At 44.1% G+C, this 27,248-nt stretch overlaps 1 protein-coding gene across 8 annotated transcripts in view; it reads left to right on the plus strand.

The window, feature by feature from the left end:
• Nucleotides 1-27,248, plus strand: part of rapgef2b (Rap guanine nucleotide exchange factor 2b) — a 112,614-nt gene that overhangs the window by 59,704 nt on the left and 25,662 nt on the right. For all 8 annotated transcript variants that reach the window (XM_083981295.1, XM_083981291.1, XM_083981293.1 and 5 more), the window contains exons 6-7: nt 2,940-3,107; nt 25,646-25,777. In XM_083981295.1, coding sequence (XP_083837421.1) covers nt 2,940-3,107; nt 25,646-25,777 — 300 coding nt within the window. The remainder of the gene's footprint in view (nt 1-2,939; nt 3,108-25,645; nt 25,778-27,248) is intronic.

Genomic DNA, 27,248 nt, shown 5'->3' on the forward strand with positions numbered 1-27,248 from the left:
CTAAAACCCTGAAGCTATAACTCTGATATTACTAGACTGAAAAATAATACTGCGTGCCAATTGATTTAGTAATCCCATGTAGTAAGAGCAAACTGTACCTATGTGCACCATCAAATGCACATTACCCCCACAACAGAGTGTGGTAATGGTTTGAAACAACGTCCTTGAGAGTTGGCCCGGTGATGTTTTTTAGACCAATCAGTGTAAGCGCCTCCCCATTGATATTTTATCACGGCAGTATTTAACCGTGTCTTTGCTGGAGTCCTTCCAGCTCGTGGGGGTTGCACGAGTCCAAGGTTGGTAAGAAAAAGCTCTGACCCAGTTTTATGGAAAAATCAAATGCTGGCTCACAGAAGAAGTTGTTGAGAACAAATCACTCGCGTCTCAATGGGGGCACGGAAGCAAAGAGGTAGCAGCAGCCGCACAATACAGTCATTTGTTGAACAGAAGCCCTCCGAGGCCCAGAGATCACAACAGATGCAGTTCTGCTGATGATTTCTGCACCAATCAGCTGCAGCCAGCGCTCGAAACACAATCCACCTTGTGCAAAAATCTGAACAGCTGTTAATCACAATGCTGTGAGATAATGTGTGTGTGCAGTACATGCAGCTTAGATCGGTTCATCTAATGAAACACTATGCAAGCAAAAAAAATACAGCAGGAAAGGAAGTTGGAGGAAATTAATCTAATGATAAGATGTTTTATTCAGTTTTAACTTTTTAAAATCTTAAATCTTGAATAATGCTGGTGTTTAAGCTCATCATGGGCAATCAGGGAGGTCCACACAGGGGGATTAACAAATCATGGGACTTCAACTAATGACTGTTTTCATTATCTTTTAATCTGTAGAGAAGTTGGGACTTTACCTTAAAGAAAAGATATTTCTATCAGTTAATTATGAAAAATACCTAAACAATGAGTTTCTTAATTACCACAGTTGCAAGAATAGGTACTTGAAGTCTACAGCTGCAAACAGTTTGAAGCTTTAGGAGATGTTTCTATTGGATTTAACTTAATCCACACTGTGTACCACCTTAAAGATAAGACAAACTGTCATAAAATAATAATAATAATAGGAATATTGTTTCTGTATGATTAAAAGCACGGCAAACATCCTCATTGTAACTTCCACAAATCACATTTACATTGATAAGGCCTGAAAGAAGAAGCAGGACCAACACAGCTCACATATAAAACAGAATTAGCATGTTTATCAGTGTGTTGTTGTTGACCAGTCGCAGGCAACAGTGTGTCGAGAGCTGTGAACAAAGCTGTGCAAATATTTTGACCACCTTTTCCTTTAGCCAGCCCACTGCACACACACACACTCTCACACTCTCACACTGAGGATAGTGAAGCCAACATGATCCTGCACACTGACCATCTGACCAGAGCTGAGATGCAGATTTGTGTTTCCTCACCGACTGGATGCTGCCTCTTTAAAAAAAAAAAAAAAAAAAATCACACATATGCACTTAACTCACTCTCCGCCATTTCTAACACGTACACATCTGTCCTCCGCCAGTTTTTTGTTTTTAAAGAAGAGATCAAATGCAACCCATCTCTTGACATGTTGGAATAATGAGTGGCTGGCAGCGCTGCAGTCACACCACATGTCAGTAATCTGACATATGGAGGTTGCTTCTGTTAACTGAGCCTCGACTGTATCAGGCTCACAAACCCCCGGTAATAACACCCTGCACTCTGCTCGCTGCAGACACTTAGTGGCCTTAAACCCCCTCCTTTGCTATTATAGGTGCCAAGCTACTCTGTAATTACCCAGAGGGCTTTTCTTTTTTTGTGCTGCCGCAAATATATAGATAAACTCCCACTGATACGAGTCTGAGGAAGATTCACACACATGCAAACAAGATCGAAGAGACGTCGACGAATGTACACCTCACGTGTCCATACTGTACGGCGCACACACACACACACACACACACACACACACACACACACACACTGCTCAGAGGTTTGCAATTAGACACACAATCACACTTATATGCTCTCTCACTCGCGCATACACACACATACACACACACAGACACAAGACACACAACTCTCCTGCTGTTGTCATGGCAGCAGTTGGTACAGCGGAGAGAGAGATTTTAGTAGTGTAATCCCAAAGGCTGAGCACTGTGAAATGTGAAGCCGCAGTGAAGGAGAGGAAGAGGAAGAGGAGAGGAAGAGGAGAGGGGTTGAAAATGAAGAAGAAAAAAACTTAAATATGTCATCCCATAATGACCCAAAGCTGCCAGGCAACAGAGCGGTCTCATTTAAGGAGCATTTAGAAAAACTGTAGAGGATAACTTCACTGAGTTCTGTGCTAAAGTAGCATCGTGTGCCAGTTTCCACTTGGAAAATGTTTTTTTTTCTTCCTCCTCCTCCTCCTCCTCCTCCTCCTCCTCCTCCTCCTTCTTTCTGTTCATTAAAAATGGAAACATGGATTTTATCTTGTTTTAACATGTAATTTCATTGTGGTTAATATGTTTAACAGAGAGAGAGCTGAGAGTGTCTCTATTTCATCTGTATACTCCGCCAGCTTTTTATCTCTGTTTATCTCCGCCTGCCGATCTACTCCCTCTCTCCCGCTCTCCTCTCTCATCCTTTCATGCAGAAGGGCCTCTTTCTTTCTTTTTTTTCTTTTTTTCCCCCTTCTCGCTCCATCTCTCTTTTTTTGTGCTGTGAGCTCCCTTTGACGTAGGTGTGCATCGAGCATCCTACACACACTGCTATTTTTACGCAATGAGAGGCGAGGAGGAGGAGGAGGAGGAGGAGGAGGAATCGGAGTATAGGAGGGTGGGGTTTTTTGGGATGAGTGTGTGTGTTTGTGTTTTTCGGGGGGTGGGGGCGAGCGGGGAGGAGCGTGAATGAAGACGAAAGGCAGTCACACCCCCCTCTCTCTCTCTCTCTCTCTCTCTCTCTCTGGTTTCCAGGTGGACTATATGGATGAAAATGAGGAGTACTTTCAGCGACAAGCCTCGCACAGACAGTCCCGGCGGCGCTTTCGGAAGATTAACCAGAAGGGGGAGAGGCAGACCATCATCGACACGGTGGATCCGTACCCCACCGGAAAGCCGCCCATAGCCCGGGGCTACCACACGGTGAGTGGCGCCCCAGTGTTGTTGTTGTGTTTATCCCCGCTGCGGTGGGTCGCTGGCTGTGCGCTGCGAGGCTCAGCGTTGCCGTTGTGTTTGTGTGTCTTCCTGCTCCTTCTGCACAATGAATCTCTCGCTGAAAATTCTTGTCTTGTCTGTTTCACCAACTTGGTGTTTTCCCTCTCTCCCTCTCTGTCTCTCTGCGGTGGCCTCGGCTGAGGTTGTTTGTGTTGTGTTGTGTTGTGTTGTGTTGTGTTGTGGTGTCTCTGTGTCCTGGAGAAGGGCTCTCTTCTCCCCCGCAGCAGCCTGTTTTCCTGATCTTGACTCTGAGCTATCCTCCCTGTAGTGTGTAATTGCTGTTTTACCTGTTCTTTCTAGATTCGATCTCCTCCTGTGTAGTTCATGGCTCTCGCTGGCTTCAGTGTGTTGCTCTTTCTTGCGCTTTAATAAGTGTTTATTATAATTCTCTGAGCATCCCATTGTCTCTGCTGCTTATAGTTGTTAGAAGGTTTCTGCAATGTGAAATGTTTTTCATGTTTCTGTGCACTTTTTTCTCCATCTTCTCGGGTTGTGCTTAAACTCCCTTTACACAAATGCATCCTTCTGTAGTCGTCTGCAACAACAAACTTGTGAGAATGATGTAAAACAGTGAATACAGTCAGCGTTTGCTTTTGCTTTACAACTGGAGAATCCATCTTTTCCTCAAAAGACTTGTTGCTGTGTGTGATGCTCGTCCAACCAATGGAAATGAAATTAGTTTCAGTTTGAGAGTTGTGTCTTTTGAAGTGGTGTTTCCCAACCTCTGGTCTCTAGACCACATCTAGGGACTTTGAGATGAATATGAGATGTAACAGGATCATTTTTGGAGTCGAATGTAATAATTATGAGGAAAAAGATGGTTTTTGGATTTCACTTCACTGTTTGCTTTGTTTTTAAATCCTCTGACTTTGGTAAATCACTTTCTGGTTCTGGTGCTCACACATACAGTATGATCTGCTCCTGCAACATGTCACAGTTTGCATGGGCACTGTTTTAAAGAACTACATATGATAATATCATCTTCCCATCCCATGATGCTTCTCAGTCTGCACCGATAACATTGGTTGGTTTTTAGTGCAGATCACTGTGAACGGTTGCTAAGGATGCACTCAACAGCTCTATGGGCTATAATGTGAAATGTGAAAAGTTTTAAAATGGCATCTATTTCTAGTCCAGTTTGACTTCAGAAAGTTACACGATGTAGAAAAGTCTTGTCGGTCTTCTACTACTGATATGTCATTTAGGGAAATATGTGATTTATTTGTTGTGATTGTGTTTTGAAAGAAAGTGAAAGAAGAAGAGATTTTTGAGGAAAAGAAAATGCAATAATCAGACCTCTCCTTAATTCATGAAACTTACAGCCGTTTTCTTTTTATATTGTGGTTGTTGTGTTGTTTTTAAATAATGCACCTGCACAAAGTGCTTTACATTTGTTTAATTTGATTCAAATCAATTAAAAAAAACTTTATTATCCATCACCTAGTGATAGAAAATCATCTTCTGTTGAGGGCTCAAAACATAAATAAAACCACTACACACTTAAAAACCACAATTTGAACCCATGATGCATAAAACAGCAGTAATAAAAGCACATTCTGTTGTCAGACAATACTTCTCATAACTGATCTGACTCTTTAGAGGTCAGACAGATCAGCTAAAACTGTGACTGTGACTTCATACACTGACAACATAAAAGCAGAGTTGTGGCCTGTGACTCTGACTTTCTCCAGTCTGATTAACTCCCAGAGCCATAGAGAGTCCTGGCTTCACCCATGTGCAGGGATTTGCCTCCAGCAGAGGGAGAGTTAGTTGCCCGTTGCGTTGCACCAGGCCTTCTCTCCCCTCCTCTCTCTCCCCCTGTGCTTTCTTTCCCTGGGAATAGGAAGCAAAGCGTTTTCACACTAATGATGTAAATACCCAGCACGCAGAGGTTTTCCTGTTCTGCACAATTTCACTGCATTCCCTTCATTCCTGCCGCTCCCTCGAGGTTTCTGTCAGTGTACCAGTTCTTCTCGGAACGCCGAGGAACAATCGCGCTTAAAAAGGGAAAAAACTGCGGCAAATGTCATCTTCTTCCTTCCTCCTTCCTCCTGCCTCCACGCTGCCCCACCCTGTTTCCCTAAATATAGCCCGGCTTGTGTTTTTTGATTCAAAACGCTGCACTGAACTTTCTCATGGCCTGACATCTCCCCGTCACACACTCGACTCTCCCCGCGCCTGTGCAGCAGTTCCTGTGGGAAGGGATGGAGCGGCGCCATGGCAACCGGCAGTCCCAAATGGGCTCCGCTCGAGTGCACTTAGACGTACAGTAAGGGGAAGGGAGCTAACTTAACACCAGCAGTGCACTCAGAAGTACAGTAGGGAAGGCAAGCTAGCTGAGCCACCGCCGCCGCCGCTGCTGCTGCTGCTGCTGCTGCTGCTGCTGCTGCTGCTGATGATGATGACAGAGGGGTGGAGGCGAGCACAGCGACAGAGAAATGAATCTGGGCGGATGCTAAGCTGACACAGTAAGCTAATCTTCCAGAATTTAGGATGCCAGGCAGCGCTCAGAGTCTCCTTCCGCCTACCCCGAGGCATATTTAAGGAGGTGAGAAACGCACAGGAGAGGAGAAACTTGGGATTGAAGAAAGGAAATCTCTCAAGCAGGCGAGGTTTTTATTCAGCTTAGTCACTCCTGTGAAGGCAAATGTGAGGCCAGGTATGAAAACATCAGAGGAGTCAGTGATTTTAAAGGCACCGGAGCTCGTTGAGTGGGCGTGATGATGATGAACCTCTGGAGAGAGAAGAGATTTATTAAGGCTGAGATGATTATTGACAAACTTTTATTAATTTTTTACTTGTTTATTCTATTAAATGTCAAACGTGTCTGTGGGAACAGTGAGGTCAGAATCAATTCATATAAAAGCGTTTTAAAGACTAACTATTTAATTGTGTAGTTGATCAATAAAAACATATTTGGCAACTACTTTTAAAACAGATTAGATGTTTGAATGAGTTCATGTTCTGTTTGTCTGACAAAACAAATTTTGATGATGTAAGTTTAGTATTTTAGAAATGATTATGCTCATGTTTAACTCATTTCTGCTAAATAGATTCACAACTAATCAATTGATTGAGAAAATAGTCAGATTAATCCATAATGTGGCCTGAGACTGTTCCATGTTGTTAGTAAGTACAGAGAAGATTTCACCTTCGGCTCTGCTGTCACAACACGACTCCTGTCCCAGCCTGCTCACTAACCAAACCTGCTTTTTTTTAAAAAGAAGAAAAAAAGTAATTTCCCCTCTGATCGTGAAATTGCTTCTCTAAAGGCAAAAATCATTAGGGGAGCAAATTTGAACATTGAGCTACGTGAGGATGAGATTATTTGCGATGAGATGAATTTCGCATTAAAAAAGTGGAGTGAACCACTTCATTTAAAATCTTAATGGCTTTTTGAGCATGATGAGCTGTGACACACCAGTGCCAGCCTTCGTCCTCAGAGCTGCATTAAATCATCGTCCTCAAAATGAGAAGAAGTCTCTTTTTGCTAGTAGCAGGGACGGCCGGCGCGTGTTTATAGCGAGAGAGCGGGATGTAACTGTAACTGCGAGGTCGCAGCTTCGATCCCGTGCACAGACCAGACTTCCTGTCCTGCGAACAGCTGTGTGAGCTGCTGGTGTCACAGACTGTAACTGACTGAACATGCTCCGTCACTGCGAGTTAGTCTGGAGAGCGCCGGCTTAATATCTAAGACATAAATGTAATGCTAACCCAGTAGTGGAACTCCCAGTGGGAGTGCTGACACAGACACACACACACACACACAACTACCCCCAGCCCCCATTCTCCACCACGAGCTGAAGCTATTATCTGCGTGAAGTGAGGATTATTTGGCTTTCAGGGTTCAAACTTAATGCAAGTTATTTCTTTAATCTGTAAATACAGTCTGGCCTGAAGAATAATATCCCTGCAAATCATGCAGATCAGCTGACTGTGACCAGGAAGGACCGAACCGTTAGCTGCTTCCATTTACAGTCAATCAGTTATCATTATTTAAAGCAATATGCATTACAATTAAATGACAAATACTAACACAGAAGGGCAAATACGACGGTTGTTGTTTTAGATATGGCCAAGAGGAGGTCATCAGAGGACACATGGGCTATAAAATACACGTCCACGCCATTAAATCTCAATTTGTGGTCACGGTAACGGGAATCGGAGCATCTAACGGATTTTTACAGGTGACAACAAAAGTGGTTAATGCTTGTGGTTTGCCCAGAATGATCATCTTATAAATCAAACAATCATAGAGGTGCCATCAGCCCATGTGGCGGTTTTTATCTGTTGCCATTTTTTCCCTCACCTTGTTTTTCTGGCTCTGCCACATGAAGATAACATCTCTGTTCTTTAACTCCGCCCACAAAGCTGTGAAAGACTGGAGTTGTGTTTTTTTTTGCAACTGGGGAGAGCAGCTGTGCACCCCACCTATATGTGAATCACTTGACAGTTATAATTAAAGCGAGGGCTGCACACACACACACACACACACACACACACACACATACACACACTTTCATGGGCACAATTCCTGAACAAGTTGTACAGGAGCTTGTTGTGGTTTGGACAGGTGTGTGTCACAGTAAAGCAGCATTTTAGCCTTTCAAGAAGAACTGACCGACCTTTGCAGTATCTCTGAGGTGAAAGATGGCACTTTGTGGCTTTAGTTCTAATGTGCCGTTCATATTTAGTGCCAGAGTCAAAGACCACACCTACTTAAAAGCTCCTGATTTACAACGTGGTCTAAGTTCCTCCTCTGTTTTACCACTCTGCAGGTTTTATCCCCTCGTATCTAAAGGAAGTGGTGCCCTTATACCCACCCAGATATGGTTTTAAGCCTAAATTTGTAGTTTGTCATCGCTTGGATGCCGAGATGGCAATCCAGGGATTTAACGAGGCTAAGGATAGAGGAGAATAAAAATAAATTTCTGTTTCCATAGATGTGTCCTGGATAAATCAGGGCCAGTGAAAGAGGACAGTGTTTAGAATTCAACACGTGTCCTCGTGCGCTCAGAGCAGTGGGTTAACACTTGGGCGCCTTGTTCACAGTGGACACCAGTTATTTCTAGCATCACTCTCCCTCTCTCTCTCTCTCTCTCTCTCTCTCTCTCTCTCTCTCTCTCTCTCTCTCTCTCTCTCTCTCTCACTCACTCACTCTGTCACACACACACAAACACACACACACACATTTGTGCACTTGATCTTTATATATTCTCCCTGGCAAAAAGGCTTGTAATCTCCATTTTTCAGTAGCTCTCCATTTTGCACTTTATCTCGCACACGTTATCTCTCCCTCTAATATCAACAGCCATTTGTGCCGTCGAACCTGACACACACACATACACACACACACACATACACACACAGATTTTCTGCCTGATCTCTCACTCTCGCTGAAGGCCTCGGTACAGATTCTGTCTGTCACTCACTTTGAAATGAAATGTTGATGTGGCTGCTGTTAAGGCCTGGTGTTTACTCAACGCTACACTCCTGATGTTTATCTATCTACATTATCTCCTCCTCTTCTTCCTCTTTTTCTTCTTCTTCTTCTTCTTCCTTTCCCCCCCTTAACTCCGCCCCAGATGAGTAATATTCCTCCTCCTCTGGGTTTTACTCCGTGGCCAGGCAGGAGGGCATCCAAGGCCCCAAACAGCTGTTCTATAATTATACAAGAAGCAGGAGGCAGACAATCAATACTCCTTTTACTCTTTCCCTCCCGTCCGGTGCGAGGCCTGGTGGTTAGCGAGGCGGCCCTGTAATCAGAAGGTCACAGGTTTAATCCCTCAAACAGTCAATGTGTCCACCAGCAATCATATGCTCCGTTGAAGTGTCCTTGGCGGTGACATTGCTCGCTCGTCTACTGACGACTTTTAATAGCTTCGAGAAGGAGGGGGAGTTATTTTAGATGAAGATGCTCTCAGTTTCATGTGTGTCGAATAGTTCACAACTGAGCAGCTGCATCATTTCGTCTTATTCTTTTTTTTATAAAGAATCAGTAAAAGTTGAAGTCAGGGCAACAAAGGTAAGGCAGTGTTGACAAACGTCCTCTGCAACAGAAACCAACAGTTTGTATGAACTGTGGCCTTGGATGTATAAGTCCAGCTATAATACAGCTGTCAGACTGAGGCTCTCAGATTTCACCTAATTAAAGTTTTCAGTGTTAATGCAGCGAGTCACGGTGATTTCCAGAAGCCACTCAACATGGCACCTTTTTATTTTTTATTTGAAGTATTATTGTCTGGCTCAAGGTCGAGAAATGTGTCTGCAGTGGTAATGAGGAGGTTGAGAAGTTAAAAAGTCATCTGTTCAGTAATCCGCAGGCACGCTACAATGGTGGAAGATGTGTGTGCAAGACGGAATAATAATGCATGTGTCTGTGTGTTCTCTACCTTGTCCTTGGCTCAGAGAAAGTTGAATTTTCACCTTGAATATTCATTAATCTGCTCAGGAAGAGGACGAGGAGAAAGATTCTTTGCCAGGAGGTTGATATAAACTTGTGTTTTTTTAAATAAAGTTTCATGTTAAACATTGAAAAAGAAACGTAAAGGAAGGAACTTGTTTTCATGGAAAAGATTGTAAATAACGGGAGATATCCGTGGGTTATTTTAAGTCTGAATGTGAGAAGAGTAGGTGTGAGGAATATTCAAAGATGCAGTCACACATGCAGCTGCAGTCAGTCTGTGTTTAAGTCAGACATTTTTTCTCTCAGTTTGGTGCAGAACGTTACATTTTAACATGTCGGTGAAGCTTTCACCCGCAATATCTCCCCATCCCTCTCTGACTGGCTGTGGCGGCACATTTGATAACTTTCATCTCCTTCTCTTCTTTCCATGGCTCTCTCCTTAACCTGGCTCCCAGGAATGCAATAAACCTCAGGTACCGTATCTATTAACCACTGTCTGTCACGTTATAGTTTGTGTGTGTGAGTATGTGTATGTGTTTGTGTCAGATTCCCTGTGTTTCCTATAGCTCTCTGTGTTTGTGCTCCTGTTAGTGGTTTTAATCTGTGTCTCTCCATCTGTAGCTACAGGTAGGCTTTCTTTATAAATACCTTCCATTTACCGGCAAGCAGGCTGATAAAGGTGAAGAGGGAAGCCTGCTCCCACTCCATTTTTATCACCTTAATAACCACATGAATTTAATTCTCTTTATTCGATGATAAAGAAAAATAAACATTACATATATTATGCTATCTTGTATTGAATCTGAAAATAGGCATGCTCGACCTCATTACGTTGCCAGGTGATGATAGAAAAAATGATAAACATCACTCCTGCTGCAGCGGATGGGCCTGTACACTGAGATAATAGAGACACTTTCCTTGATTGAAGGTGCATAGCACCTGAAAGACAGCTGTCGTGTTGTGCATTATGTGATAATGGTATATGTCTCCATGTGGTTCTCTTCATCTATTCTACTCTATTGGTTCCTCCTTGTTGTGTCGATCTACTGACGCTAATGTTAATGTGCCATGCGCTTGATTATGACAGCACTGAAAGCTAATAATCCAAGCATATCTGACATTTACGCCGCGTGGACTTCAGCTGTAAATCACATAAACCCAGTAACAGCATCACCGGTCCCCATTAAGGTCTGCAGCCAGCCAGCCAGGCAGTGTGTCGTATCGCGGTGTTTCATCTCAGAGTCCTGCAGCGAGCGTCCGCGCTGAAACGGATAGCGAGTTAAGAGGTTGAAAAGATCAGAGCTCAAGGTGTTGAGCGCTCAGACCTGCTGAGAAATGCGAGAGCGAGGGAGAACAAACCTGCCACTCACGGCCGAGGAAAAGCCGAGCTCCTATTTTTAGAGCTGTCCTTTGTGACAGCCTGCTCTGCTTCAGCTGTGCACGGATACAAAAGCCTCGTCTTTTGAAGAGACATTGTGTAGGAGCGGCGGCGGCGGCGAACGCAGAAACAGTTCATTGTACACTTTCTTTTTCATGATTTACTCTTCCTCCTGTATTCCTCTTCACCTTACAGGCAAACATGTTGAATTTACTGTAAGGCGAGGACGAAGGAAAACAGGAATAATTCAGACTCTGTAATCAGGGAATAACTGGCATTTATGCTTAAAATGTCACCAGGGTGCTTAATCAATTAATTTTGTATTCACCAGTTAATTAACTAATTGTCTCAGCTCTAGAGGTTTTATATTATTTTTCAATTAGCAAAGACCAGGAAAATGACTTGACTGTCAAACATGGTCACGGTGAGCGATGAAAGACGACCTTGTGCATTTAATTTCTATACTATCTGAGTAAACATTCACTTTGAGTCACAGTTAAAGTTGTTCTGCCTTTGTTTCGTTGAGTTGCTCTCTCTCGCTCCTGTTCCTGCACAGACAGCAGAAAAAAGACGATTCTGCATTTATAGTTATTTCTAGTTATTTATAGCAACAAATCAAACATTAAGCTTTGATGGAAATAGAACAGATATTTTTGGGCAGAGTTCACACTGGATAGCAGCAGCAGCACACAGCTGAAACTGTTGCGGAAACCGAGCTGCTCATTTACAACCAGCCGGCGGTTCGTCTCCCCGCTCGGCGTCACAGGACACACTTACTGACATTTGATGTGCTTTTCATGTCAGTTGTGACATTCAAAGGCCTTTTTGAAAGTCGAGTATTTTCAAAAAGGGGGGGATTTGACAGATTGACATTTATTTAGATGGTAATGAGCGTGTGCTGGGGCGAGGATAACAAAGTGCAATGTTTGTGTTGTTTGTGTCACTTCAGTTTGATCGGTATCTCCCTAATATAAACAATTGATAGCACAACTGTTTGATCTGTTCAGCACCGAGCCGCTGTCAGACATTTACACTATAGGTGCTGCAGGAAGGAAATACTGTATACTGATATAATGACTAGTCTGCTTGTCTGGGTGAATAAGGGTTAAAATATCTCTATGAATGTAAAACATGTTGGTGCTGCACAGCCTTCATATGCATTTTAATGCTGAGGAACACAATGATGAGAATGATGATGGTGGTTTGATGTTTGTAGCTCCATTTGGAAAAAGGAAATGTCTTTTATACCGACTTAATATTATCATATTCAAATGTATATAGCAGTATGTTAATGTTGATATTGGCCATTAGCATATCAGAGTAAAAACAGAGAATAAAACTGTATGCAAGTAATGAGATGTAATGTAAAGCTGCTTTAGGCGTGTTAGCGACTTGGTTTAATGTTCAACAGGGTTGCTCTGTTGATCATGTTCAAGCCAAATTTGTGGTTTATAATTATAGCTGCAACCCACATGAATCCTTTGACTTCACCTGCACTTACACAGTCACATTACCTACATTTAATCTGCTCGTAACTGAATTGGCAGCTTCCCTCGGTTGTTTTTCTTTATTCTGTACCCTCAGCTTATACCACCACGTGCATAATTTGACCTTCTTGCTTTTTTTCTCCACCATTCTCTCCATTATTTTTTTTTCTCATATGTAATGGAGAATAACAGGAACATTGGGTAAGAAACAGAAAGGTGACACTCGCTTCCTGTTGCTGCCGACTCTCCTCCTCCTCCTCCTCCTCCTCCTCCTCCTCTGCCCTCATTGTAGTGTAGTGGAAGACTTCCACTTCATAACCCTCCACAGTTAGTCTATAACCGGAGCCGGAAAAACCTCTAATTAATCATCAACTTTTCACTCACTCGCTTCATTCTCTACAAGCTTCTCTTTTCATTCCCCCAGTTTGATTCATCTGCCGCCCCTGTAGCAGGTGCAGAGGTATGACAGATGTTGTGCCCCCGTGCACCTACAACCATAATCTTTTAAACGCGCCCCGACTGTGTATGTGTGTGTGTGTGTGTTTCTGCCAAATTATTTCCAGAGCAGGTATAACGGTTTGATAAATGAAATAATCCCCTGGGCTGTAGCAGCGATGAGAACGTACTCTTTTTATTAGATCATCTTTCTCGTTCTAACAATGCTATTTAGAGGTGTTGTACTGGGACCGACATCAAGGATTAATGCAGCGAGCTGGCAGTCAGTGCTGCTGCTGCTGCTGCTGCTGCTGCTGCTGCGTCTCCTCTGCATGTGGCTTCCTGCTGGCTCACGCACAAATCCAGTGAACGGTGTCAGACACAGATCAATAAAATGAGAGTATGTTGTGTATCTGTGTGAGTGTGTGTGTGTGTGTGTGCATTTTGTTGAAGTTTCCTCAAGCAAGAGACAGAAAGACAAACCTGCTCGCTCACTGCAAGTCAGAGAGGAGAAGATTGGGAGCCGGAGTCTCAGTGCTCAGTGATGCAAGATGTAGCTTTATTTGTTAAAGATTGGCGCCGGGTTGATTCTGAATGTGCTGCTGGATATCTTCTGGCTTTGTGTGTCGCTCCTCTTGTGTTTTTTTCCCTGATACTCGCCGGGACGTCACGTCACAGATCTGAACATCTGATGAGTTAAATGAATGCTTTACAGCGATGAGCCTGTGTTTTTCATTGCAGCATATTGACTGAAATCACTGCTGAGACGCTTTATGCTGTTTTTTTGTTTTTTTCCGAACATCAAGACGCTGCTGTGTAATGATCACTTTGTCTGTTATCACCCTTAAACACTTGCCGGCGTGTGTGCGTCATGTGTTTGTGTGTGTGTGTGTCATCCAGCAGCATAATGAGGTTTTTATGGCTCTAATGTTACGCATCATACCCACCCTCTAAATGCATGGGATAGTCGCAGGCATGGCATGGCAGGTTCACAGACTGTTTACAAATGGCAGATGAGGCTCCGCCCCCCTCAACCCCTCTTCCATCACTCTCTCTCTCTCTCTTTAGCTCATGCATTTAGCACACACTGCAATTGAGGGTGAGTGCATTAATGTTATTCTCAAGTGGCGTTTTTCACATCACTGTCACAGCTCTCTGGGATCGATGCTCCCCCGACGCGTTCCCTTTACATTTAGCTCCTGATTAGTCAGTAAAAATAACGGCTTGTTTGTTCCTAGAAAGCTTTAAACATGGTGTGTGTGTGTGTGTGGGAGGAGGAGGAGGGGGGATGGGCAGGAAGAGGTCTGATATTCCCCAGACGTGACCCTCGTTGCCTCGGTGATGTAATGATGCCCCGGCCCCTCTTCACCCCCACCCCCGCCGGTGGTTGTTGGAGACGTTAATGACCGGGCTGCACAGCGAAGCACCTGAGCTTTTTTTGTGTGTGTGTGTGTGTGTGTGTGTGTGTTGTTTTGATACATTACATCATGGCTCGGGGCAGGAGAGGTGATGTCATACCGGGTCTCCAGCTTCCCTCCCCCACCGCCGCCACCGCCACCGCCTCCCACTCCCACTCACCTCCCCATTGCTTTGACTGGAGCGGCTCCAAAACCAGCGAGTAGTAGTAGTATACGCTGCTTTCTAGGCATTGTCTGAGCCGGAGCAGCCGAGGCTCTTTATGCATCACAACAAAAAGCTCCAGCCTCAGCTGTCTGCACACACACACACACACACACACACAGAAATGAATGTGTCAGATGTTTTATTGGTTTTATTGGATTAGCTGTTGCTGTTTTTCAAATGTGCATTAATCGGGGTCAGAAACCGTTTTCTATATTTGAGAGTCAGCGTGGGTGCAATTTATTTATTTTAGCACAATTTAAATCTGATCATCATTTAGTACGAAGCTCAGAAACAACATCATGATTCCTCCAGCTGCAGCCAAGGATTATGTTCATTATTATTAATCTGTCAAATCATTTTTTGATTCATTGTTTAATCCTCAGAAATGACAAATATGGAAAATTGCCCCAAGTGAAACCTTCAAAACTAAGATTTGTGTCCAGTAAACAGGCCAAAATCACGACAATATACCGAACAACAAATAATTGATGAACCACATAGATGTAACTGGAACAATAATTTTCTGATAAATGAATGACCAGTAGCTTTATTGCAAAAAATTATGTTTTGTAGTAGCATCAAAATGACAAGAAAATAACCGTAATGGAACAAGATGACGGAAAATGATTGAGACTGTCAGAAATGAAGGACACTGGTTTGACAACAAAATGATATATATATAAAAATAAATGTCATATACTTAAAAACGTGACACTTCATAGTGATGTGCTGCTTCATCTTCATCATGACAGCTGTTCTCAGGTCTGTGTTTGTGTTGGATTGCTGCTGGTTGTTTTGTGAACTGCAGGTCTGTTATTTATTGTCTTCTCTACATTGTCCATTAAACCCAGCTCATGACATTCATATAATACGAGACCTTCTGCAGCCAATACCCAGGGTCCCTTGAGGCCCCCGGCCCGCCACCTGAACACACACACACACACACACACACACACACATATTACACACACACACACACACACACACACACACACACATTGTCCCTCATGCTCTTGCTCTCACAAAGCAGCCCATTGTTTGTTTGATTGTTTGTTTGTTATTTGAAGCTGTGTGTGTGAGTGACACTGCTGCTGACTGTAGTAGAGCTGAGTGAAGGTGAAGTGGGAGCGAGTCTATTGCCACTTTCTCTTTTTACAAACGCTCTCTCTCACTCTCTCTCCTCCTCCTCCTCCTCCTCCTCCTCCTCCTCCATTTCGCCATGTCTCGCTGCTTCCGTCGCCACAGCAACCGAGGGACCCGCAGGGTGTGTAGGGGGCTGGATGGAGGGATGGAGGGATGGATGGTAGGGTGGTGGTGGGTGGGTGTGTGTTGAGTTGGATGCGGGGGGCTCGTGCTCACCCAGTTGCCATGGCTATTCCAGCTGAGTGACGGTGACAGGGTGACATCATTGCCGCCGCTGGCCCGTTTTGAACACCCTCCTCCTCCTCCTCCTCCTCCTCCTCCTGCATCTTCCTCCAGCTCCTCCTCCTCCTCCTCCTCCTCCTCCTCCTCCTGCATCTTCCTCCAGCTCCATCTTTAACCCAAGAAGTGATGCTACTCCTCCTCCTCCTCCTCCTTTTTTCTCCCTCTCTCTCTCTCTCTCTCTCTCTGCCTCCCTCTGTTTTTTTACTCACTCTCTCAAGAGGAAGTGCTTCTGTCTCCGTTTCTGTCTCCCCGCCCAGGAAATGGCTTTCCTTCATGCGGTTACTATGCCAACCGGCTCCAGCCGCTGTCTTGTGCCGAAGTGAGCGTGATAATGGCATTACTCGCACTGTGCTCCTCTGCTCCCTCTCTCTCTCTCTCCCTCTCTCTCAACCTCTCCGCATCCTTCTATCATCCATCCATCTATCTATTCCTCTACCCTGTAATTCCTTTTCATCCTCCCACCACTCGTCTGCAGCTCTCTGCCTGTCGCTTTGCTCTGTGTGTCGTCTCATTTCATCTCTCCCATCTCGTGCCTGCATGGTTTCCTCACTTTCACTTCCTCGGCCTCTCTCCCATCTCTCTGTCTCTCCCTGTCTCTCCCTCTCCTCGCGCCGGGGGCGTTGTAAGCCCTCCAGAGGAACACAGCCATCGCTGCCGCTCTTACAGCATCATTGTCAGGCATGGGGAGGGGAGGGGAGGGGAGGGAGGGCTTTTACCCCTACACCCATCGACCCCCTCCACCACCCCACTCCTCCTCCTCCTCCTCCTCCTCCTCCCCCGCCTCCCCTCCTCCACCCGTGACACACATACACACATCCCCTCCCTCCCGTTACAAACAAACCGCTGGCTTTAACGTACAGTACCTCGGCGGAGGCTGCAGGCGTCTCGGTCTCCAAATAATCTAATGGTGCATAAAGGCGTTTGTGTGCGCGCGTGTTTTCGTGTGTGTGTGGCTTTACTTTCGGGAGAGGGAGGGGAGAGAGATAGAGTGGGAGAGAGAGGGAGGAAAGGCGGAGGGAGCAAACGTGAGTGAAAGTGTTGTCAGCCATTTTTCTCATCATCTTTTTTTTTCCTCCTGTGTTTTCTGCTTTATTATCGGCGCCGCTGCTCCTTCGGCTGGAGATGTGAGTGTCAAGTGCGCGGAGAGAAGAGGAAGCTGGCGTTTTCTTTGCTTGGATAAAAGGATTTTTTTTATCTGTCTCCTGTTCTTCTTCCTCCTCCTCCTCCTCCATCTCCTCCTCCGCTGTGGTTTTAAGATTTTTTTTTTCCTGTGGGGAGCAGCAGCGGGGAGGCTGCAAGAAACGCAGAGGGCTGCTGTTGGTTTGGAGAGTGTGATCAGGCCCAGGAACAGCGGATACTCCCAAAACTGTCAAGCCGCCGCCTCCTGCCAGAGAGACGGTGCAGCCGAGGGAGGGGAGAGAAGGAGAAGGAGAGGGAGAGGGAGAGAGAGAGAGAGGGCAGGGGGGCTCTGATGGAGATGGGGGTCTACGCTGTGGCTTAGAGCAGCTCCGGGATGTTAGATTTTAGCCCGGCGAACATTTTTTCATTATGAAACCATTAGCAGCATCAGACAGCAATGGAGTCCCGAGCCAGCAAGATAAAACCCCGGTAAGTAGCCTATCGACGTGCAGTGTTTTCTCCCCATCCTTCCTTTCTTTTTTTTTTCTCTCTCTCTCCCTCCCTCATTTATGAGCCACTAGATATGATTACTGGCCCTATAATGGATGTGCATCGGATTTCTATCGAGCCTGTGCAAGATGAATGAACGCGTTGCAGACCGAGGACCAGAAAGAAACCCGAACATGTTGATCAGAGGCTGATTATTGCCCTGTCGAGCCTCCGATGTGTGTCAGTGTGTTGTACTAGAAACGGCCGCCATGTGCTTGCTGTCACTCACGCGCGCAGACACACACTCGCGTGAATCCCCCCCCCCCCCCAAAAAAAAAAAAAATCGTCCAGGCCCAGCGGGCTGCGTTTTTTATTTATTTTTTTCAACGCCAGACCGTTTAAACGTCGGAACACATCCGATCAATAAGATGCACTATCGATCAAAGTGATTTTTTTCTGCCTCCTTTGGTTAAAGACACATGCACAGATGTGTGGTGTTGCAGATGTGTGTGTGTGTGTTTAACCACCGACGTCTCTGCCCACATTATGTTTTCCGACGCACCGATGTGACAGTAGCCTATTTGATCATAGGTCCACGAGACGAGCCCGTGAAATGAAGCAAATCAGCCAATCAGACACGTCAAGGTGCAGTTTGCACAGAAGAAGGGGGGAAAAAACCCAGCAGGGCTATAAGATACATCAGGGTGGTTTGATGGGAGGTGATGTCATGTGTGTGTGTGCAGAGATGAAGCTGCCCTAAATTCACTTATCCCACCTTTTAGCCTCTCTGAGCTCTCACAGCCCTTCAGGAAATTATACAAGGTGAGATATTCAGAATCAGAGGAAGAGAAATTCGACTTTTTATTAGATCAATGATGATATTTTCGCGTCTGTAGTCGTTTATGTTTGATGATGCTGATGATGATGCTAATGATAAAGATCAGCAGCTCCATGCAGCTCGGGTTTGACCCATGCAGCGGGTTGTTTACCGCGGCTGCTGCTGCTGGCGCTGTCCGTGGTGCTGGAAGCTGCAGCCGGCCCCCGAGCCTCATCTGCACTTGAACGGTAAACGGATTGATCGGCTGTCAGCGCCGCTGGCATCACTCACACACCGGGACCACACCGCAACACACACACACACACACACACACACACACACACACACACACACATGCACACACACATGCAGGCAGGCAGGCATAGCTGTAAATCACACTGATTTGACGGTTCCTGGATCATAGAGCACAGACCCCGAACGAAAAAATCACCTTAATATTCTTGTAATAGTCATAGACGCGTCATTGTTGATGACGTATTTCAACCACTTTCACCTCATCTTAGGGCCTCACAGGAGACTGAGGGCCCTTTAATCTCTGCTGCAGATGGAGACACCCTCCATTTCTACAACATTTTCTTTTACACAGTTGCATATTATTTTGTGTGGATACTTAGGAGTGCAGTGCTATTTGTTCATCTGCCATATGTAGCCAAAGGCAACTCTGTAAGTGAGACTAGTAATGCAGTCTACATGTTTTACAGCCTTTTTATGTCGCCTGTAAAGTAGCTGCCTTGTTTTTGAGAAGCACTACACAAATAAATATGCAGTGCCCAAACTAAATCTTCTCTAGGCCCCAGGGCTTTTTAACATGGAGACATAGTGTGTGTGTGATGCGAGATTTCAAGGCATTGTTTGGCTCATGTGGGTATAAGACCTCCATAATCTATAGACATAAAGATGTGCTGTGTCATTTGAGTAATCCCTTTATGGAAACAGATCTTTCCACATTGATTCGGCTGGTTTTTCCAGGAATCTCTGAAAAGAACAGCAGCACGTGGGTGGTAGCTCCACTCCACACACTTATAACACCCATAAAACACCTATTGTGTGATTTGTTATACTTACTTTTAACAAACAAAAGGCAAAAACAAGCACAGGAGCCCTCCAGCATTACATCATTGTTACTGAAGAATCGTTATTGGCGGGATGACGTTGTTTCTTCGGCCAAAATGGGATTTAAGTCCAACATACATGTCATGCGCCGTGAGTTGAAGTAAAGCAGCAGACAAGTCGGCAAGTTAACACACTAATAGTTATTATGTAAAACATTGGGAAGTACAAATGCAACAATGTAAGTTTGGCTCAGCTTGCAGTTGGCTGTCTCCCAGCATTGTATTTGAGTTTGTTTTTGTTTTTTTGGCACCGAGTTTATTTTTGATCGACATTTTTAATTGCATTTTTCCCACAGTCTTGATAAAGCTAAATTCAATATGTCCAGATTCACCATATCTCTCTTATACTCTCTTTCTCTTTATCTCCTCTCTGTCCTCTGTCTTACCTCCATCCCCGCCCCTTCATTTCTCTTTTGTTTTCTTATGTTTTTAGCATATAAATGAAGCCTTGTGTAAATATTCATTTAACCCAGCAGGAAGCCCGCCACGGGTAGAGTCAATAACAGCCACCATATCCTATTACAGTAATGACATCACCACAGCGGGCTCATGACCATTGGCTGTGATGTGTTTAATGCCCAGATTGCTTATCTTTCCTCTGGAGACCTGTGATTTCCATTCTTACAGCTGCGTTTTATCTTCGCTGCAACAAGGCGCGCATGCAGGCGTTGACTTGTGCACAGTCACAGTTACAATTCATGTTGATTTATCAGCTGTTTATGGACCTCCATGGCTTCATCTCTTGGTTGATAGCTCAGCCATGAATGCTGTCGCCTTATCTTTGCACATTTTATGGAAAGGATGTCTATATGTCCATAAGACCTTTGCCCAGATGTTTTAGCCCTGCTGGCCTTAGATAAATCAGATGGAAAGTGCAGTCATTGAATTGACACTGAGAGCCTTCATCATGCTGCTTTTATTATTTATCTCATATGTAAATAAAAAATATATATAAATGTCATCACCCTCATCCCTCATGATGATGTTAAATGAAGTCTGTGCAGAACAAACATACCTTTTTTGGAGATTTATTGATTTGCTTCCCATCAATGAGAATACTTTTTTACATAGAGGAACATCTGGAACAACTGTAATGTTAATAGCAGCACAGCGGACTGTGTTCCTCATCAGAGGTAATCATCTCCTCCCCTCTGCCACCCCCCTCCTCCCCTCCTCCCTGTCCCAACTGCTGGCTTGTGTGGTGTTGACTGGTGGAGCTGTAACTAGGGAGAGGAAAGCCCAGAGAGCATATCAGGCCCATTTAATCGGACACCCCGCTGAAAGGGTTTTAATCTCTTGATCCGTGAAGCTCAGGAAAGCGAGACTCCGCCACCGTGGTCAGGGAGGGGGGGGAACTCTGGGATGTGTCTGTTGTCTCTTTTAATAAGCAGACAAAGTTAAAAAACCACATGTGAAACGTTTAGAAGAGAAGTAGCTACAAGTACAAGCTGCAGGAAGTTTAAATCTGCCTGGGATTCAGAGAGTCGTTGTCTTTTTTCTAAATAATTCAAACATTTTTAAACCAGCAGTTTAAATGTGAGTGTGTTTTTTTCACTAAAAAGTAGGGCTCTGCTGCTTTGCACACCATGCAGGGGGGTGCACGGCATGCATGCATCTCTGAGCTCGGGCCACCCACAGCATCGAGAGGCCGCGGAGTTGTAGTAGCACAGATTCACCCCCAGCATGTAAAGGCGGTAAAGAGATTGAGAGCCAGCCAGCCAGCCAGCGCTTCCACCCAGGGCTTCCACCCAGCAATCTAGGTCATTAGGTCTACAGTGTAATTTAAGGAGCGCCACATCTGCTCACATGTAGGCAGAACTGAATGTTGTGGCTCGAGCATTAGAGCGATGCTTAATCCTCCTGTGACAGCTGATTGTACGTATTCTCGGCTCGCCATTCTGCAGAGCTCACTTCATTTGTTTGCGAGAGAACAGTGAATTGGGAGCACAGGAGCAAGGAGAGAGAAAGAGAGAGAGGCTCCGTACATAAGGTAGGAGACTGAATGTAACTCGGTGCTTCATGTCGGTGTTCAGCATATCAGAGAGTAGATTTATACAATAGCGTGTGATTTCAGACTCAAGACGCAGATCAATGGAGGTTAACAATGTTTCCATGTCGTCGTGTCGCTGATTGGAGAAGCTTAATGAGTGCGTGTGGTTATTGTCGTGCCGGCATCCATCTTGGCTCAATCTCTTGACGTGCCGAGGAGGTCAATGGACCACATGCCTATGGTCTGAATGGACCCTGGCTTATTGACCAACAGACTGATGACCTAAATGAGTGGAGAGAAAGGATTAAGTGTTTATTATCCTCTCCCCTTTATCCCTCTTTCCTGCCCTCCCTCCCTTTATCTCTCCCTCTGTCCAGGGGGGAGGGGTCTGTTGTGTGTGTGGGGGGTTTTGTTTTGGAGGAGGTGGGACCCTTTTTCTAGCTGGTTGTGGAAACCAGTGGGATATTATTATTGACAACGTCGACCACTCCAGCGCCTGGCTGGAAGGCGATATTGACCAGCTCCACATGACCGGTCCTGTACTCTCCATAATGAGAATATTCAGTTCATTTCCTGCCTGGTGCACTCCCACTTATTGAGTATAGGCAACCAAAATGTTAAGAACATGTGAACAATTAGAGATTTACTTGACGCTGACACTTTACTTTTGATTACCATGTAGTGATGATACTTTTATCCGCGGTGGGCTATTTGTGGCCGTAACAATAGCTCTGTAACTGCAACATGTAATTATGCACAAGCACCAGATGCATTGTATTTATTGTTTGTAGCAAAATGCTAATGTAAGACAGGAGGCTTTTGATGTTGGCTGATAAATTATTCTACATTGTTGTTATTGTCATCTGTTTCGATGACACCAACCCTGAAGGTCTAAATCTTTACAAACGGATCAAGAACATATACTTAAATTTGCAATTTCCTGTATTGAATTGATGTTTTTTTTCACAAACATTACTCAATAGTGAATATGTGAAAGACTAATTTGAGGTCATGGTTGGTTTCTGTTTTGTGTGGGATTTGCCGATCGAAAGAAAACCTAGACAGTCAGCAGAATAATTCATTTTTATTGCATTTTTGTTTATTTATCATCGTGTAATCCGTCAGTTTCCTTCACAATAACAGTAAACTTTCTGCTGAGCCTCAAAGCGACAGCACTTTGACAACAAATGTGTCAAAAAAATAAATATAAACGACCACAGTGGCAGCTCCAACATGTGAGCTTTATGTCGCATGTTACAGTCAGACACTGGTGCGTCATCGGTTTTTTTGTCCTAAAAGTCATTGAAAGAAAACAAACACGATGAGCTTTTATCACTGCAATTACAGACAAAGACATTCATCACACCAACACAATATTGTCCAGTCCAGTGATGATAATAGCGTGGACGTCAGCTGCAGGCGGTCGGAGTGAAGTGGACCAGACGAGCGATGGGGATGTGGAAAAAAGTAGCCTGAGGGTGGGTGGGTGGGGGGGCTTGGTGACTGGCTGGCCCCTCTGGTCGACCATTTTGGTTAGTGCAGCCAGCCAGATAATTAAACGTGATGGCAATCTTTGACACAGTGTAATCACATCACACCTCAGTGCCACAGGAGCTGCACTGTCTGGCTCCCAGTCTCCTGTCTCTGACACGCCGGGAGACACTTTGTGAATAGACGAGACTTATAGTATTCTCATTCTCCGCTCAGAAACGCCTTAAAAATAAACTTATAGCACCTCTCAGGTCCTCTGTTTCACTGTGGATCATGAATAGTGAGTGAGCTGTCTTTTTTTTTAGTCAAAACCAGTTTTCCAGTCTTTCCACATTGATCATTCTGGCAGCAAAAACACTTTTCCCTTCGAATCTCCCAAAAAAACTCCTTAATTAAGCCTTAATGCAGAGGGGAGCTGTGACGATGGACGTTTTCCTAGAGTGCGTTTGAGAGCAGATGACGGCTCCAACCCATTTACTTGCAAATGAACCTCCCAAAGATGTATTTCCATCCAATCTATTCCACTTCTCATCCAAGATTTCACATCTGATTTCCAAACAACTATCTGAGGCTGTGCAGCTATTTACAGGCACATGATGCTTTACTTTACTTTAGACACTGTTTTAACTTGTACATTAAAGATAAGAGGAGCTAAACACACAGGCAGTGACTGTACCTCCTACCCAGTGTCACAGCTTCATCAGGGTTCACTTAAAAGTTCAAAGTTTTTACTATCTAGAGGAAGACGTAAAACACAGCACATAAATTAAATTCCAAATCTTGTTTACTATCTACATCTGAAATTATAAAACTCCCTCTCCGGATGTTTAGATTTGGCTCCAGTATGAACAGTGATGAACGAAACAACCTAGTTAAACCAGCCACATTTGACTTTTAGGTGTTTAAAATGTAATATTGATGATGCGCCACAGCCAGAAGTGGAGTTGAAAGTGGTTCAGAGCAGTCTCCCTGCTGAGGATCAAATATATATTGGTAAATAAAACATTTAAAGCTATAAAATATTCACATCTATAGACCCCATGAACCAGTTTACTCAGTTTGATTAAATTCATAATTCACCCCTTCGGCATTCTTGTCAGATATGATGAATTTTACTTGAAAACACAATATGTTGTGCACATTAAGAAGAATATATAAAATATCATTTGAAATAAAAAATGACGGCTACAATACATATTTACTTGACATGTACAGATGGTAATTTATCTAAAGGTTCATGTTTTAGGTTAAAAGTTTTCAATAATTTATTGTATCACATTTTAACTATAGATTTCTTAAATTATGTGAATGATTATTTTAATAATTTTTTTTCCCCGCCCATTTTTGTATCTGTTAATTTATTTAAAAAAAGATGTGTTAACATTTGTACCAACAGTTATTTATTATTTTTTCTCTAGAAATAACTTTAGCTTATTAATAGTTGGCTTTTGTTTGACAAATAATTTTAGCTCTGTTTACAAATTTAAAAAACAGCGTACAGAAATACTCACTACATCCGTGTTATTGTAGCATTCAGCTTCCTGCCAGAACTTTACTAGGGCGTTTTCTGATGTATTTTACATTACAGGGTCGTCTCCGTAGAGAAGTGGGTTGGCTCATTTGAAATGTGGCTAATTACAGTGGGACTCTCTCTGATACTTTACAGAGTGCGAGTTACTCAGAGGGGGTTTCCCCCCCATTACCGCCTGGCGTTCGTTTAGATTAACCAAGTTGCACGCTTTAATTAGGGTATTTCCTTGATGTATGCAGCTCTTGTTGTTTGTTTGCTCAGTTCATGAAAGGAGCTTCAGCACTTTTAATGGCTACACGCTGCCGATGTTTCTTACACACTAGTGTAAGAGGGGAGAAAAAATGTGTCACTGAAGTTTTCCCTTTTTTTTCAAATACATTTTTACTCTGTCACTTCTAAACTGAAACCCTGCCGATTCCTTTAGACCCAGTAGACTCCCCTCTTCGACACTAGGGAGATAACATCATCATACAGCTCTTCAAACGACACATTGAAGAGGGTGAAAAGGAGTGTGGGGTGTTTTTCAGCCCCATATTGTTGATAAATATTTTTGACAGCCTCCACAAAGTCAGATGATTTAATTAAGAACTTGTGTTTCCTGCCTTTTCCTCCGCTTTGATAACGAATTATGAGTCGAGTTCGTGCAGCGTGGCTAATTAAGGTTTTTTGTTCCCTTAACATTGGGTAATCACACCAGTTCGAATAAGGACAAAAGATAAATCCCTTTTTTATTCAGCAGTTTATTTAATTCTTTTTTTTTCTTTTTTTTAAACTTTCCAATTAAGTCTCGAGGAGCCATAGTTTTGTGATTGGCGAATAAATAAAGTGCAAACAGCTGTTGAGTGACTGGCTGCTCAATTCACCGAAAAATTAAGCGATGATAAGAGGGACGAGGATTAACTCGGGGGTCGCCTTTGAAATATAAAGAGCAATAAAAAAAATGCAATAGCATCCGAGCGGAGAAGACGAGATGTTTACACGTTATATATTTCCAGACTAACCGAGGGACGGCATGCCGCTAAGTGTGTTTCCAAACGCCTGGCTGTGTTAGTGTGAGTGACCACCAGTGGCGGGCGGCTGCTGAGCTGGCTGATACTGACCCATCTGTGTGTATGTGTGTGTGTGTGTGTGTATATGTGCAGCTCCCCGCAGACTTCAGCAGACTTCACCTGGCCGACGGCTTGCACCCACAGGTGACCCACGTCTCCTCCAGCCACTCAGGATGTAGTATCACCAGCGACTCTGGAAGCAGCAGCCTGTCAGATATTTACCAGGTAAGGCCCCCAACCCCCCCCACCCCACCACCCCCGCTGCTGCTGGACCACCCAGCTCGGACTCACCTGGATAGATGATGAGTAGGTGCTGCAGTTTGTTCACTAATAATAGTCAGTGCATGATGTCATGAAGTGGGTCACGTGATGAACGAAAACAGACTTATTCACTTTCTTGCTCTGGATTACATGAGAGAATTGATGCAACTGATGCCTGGAAGGCAAATATGGAACTAGTTATCTTTGTTTAAAGACTGAAACCATGACAACACATTGATTTTTTTTTTACACAAATAATTGAATATGCTCATTGTATGTGTATTAATGAGCATTAAGGGCTGTGTGTTATGTTAAGACAGAGCCATTAGCTGTTCTAGTGTGCTAAACTAAGCTAATGAACAAGTAGCTGGCTCCAGCTTCATATCCACTGTTCAGACAGGAAAGCTGCATCAATCTCTAGAAGATCTAAAGAAAAATCCAAAATTATAGAAAGTTATTTCTAAAAAAATAAAAGGAAAAGGTTTTCCTTTGTACATTTCAGATTCTGAGTTAGTTAATATTTGCTTTGTACAACAATAATCCAAGACAGGGTGACAGACGTGTAACCTAAATGGTATAAAATGAACCGTTAACCAGTGTTTCTAACCCAATCTGAGAGGATAAATGAAGTAAGAGGGTTGAGGTAAAGCTCATATTAATCAGGTAGGTATTATCAGGTAAAACTCTCCGTGGTGAAATAACAAACGCAGCTCCGGGGAGCACGAGTTGGTCTCATTAAGACGATCAACACGTTGCAGCAGAAGAATGCAAAACGTTCTGCAGCCAGATAAAGCTCTAATAGGACGCTGCCACCGCTCAGCTGATCATTAGCAAACAGGCCGGTCGGTGGCTGCGAGCAGGTGGTCGAGCCGACATCCTGACTCCAGCTGTGTCTCTGCTCACCTCAAAGCAGAGGTACAGACCCCCTCTGCCCCCTCCCTCCCCCCTCCCTCCCCACCAGAGAGCTGTGACACACAAATATAGTGCGATAAGGAGCTTTATGAGCAATTTCCTGACCGGCAATTTCCAGAGAGAGAGAGAGAGAAAGAAAGAAAAGTGGTAATAAAATAAGTGGTGTATAAACATCATTCAGCTCAACAGAACACACACACACACTCACACACACACACACACACACACACAGTAACTCTTGTGACTATGGACGTGCCCCAAACCCTGCAACTAATCCTCTTAACACAGCGCACTCACCCCATTGGCTCCTACTGCTGCCACCTGCTGTGTGCCTATTTATGTGTGCGTTATGTTTGTTTGTGAGTTTGCTTGTGACTGAGCTCAGGGGCATCGGTCCCACTCACTTTGTTTTGTTTGGTTCAGACCCCTCTCTCTCTCTCTCTCTCTCTCTCTCTCTCTGGCATGGAGTTTGTGTGCGCAAAGGGCAATAAAACGTCTGAATGCAGATTTATAATTGCACGTG

The sequence above is a fragment of the Trachurus trachurus genome (assembly GCF_905171665.1).
Source record: "Trachurus trachurus genome assembly, chromosome: 10".
In the NCBI taxonomy this organism is placed as follows: domain Eukaryota; kingdom Metazoa; phylum Chordata; class Actinopteri; order Carangiformes; family Carangidae; genus Trachurus; species Trachurus trachurus.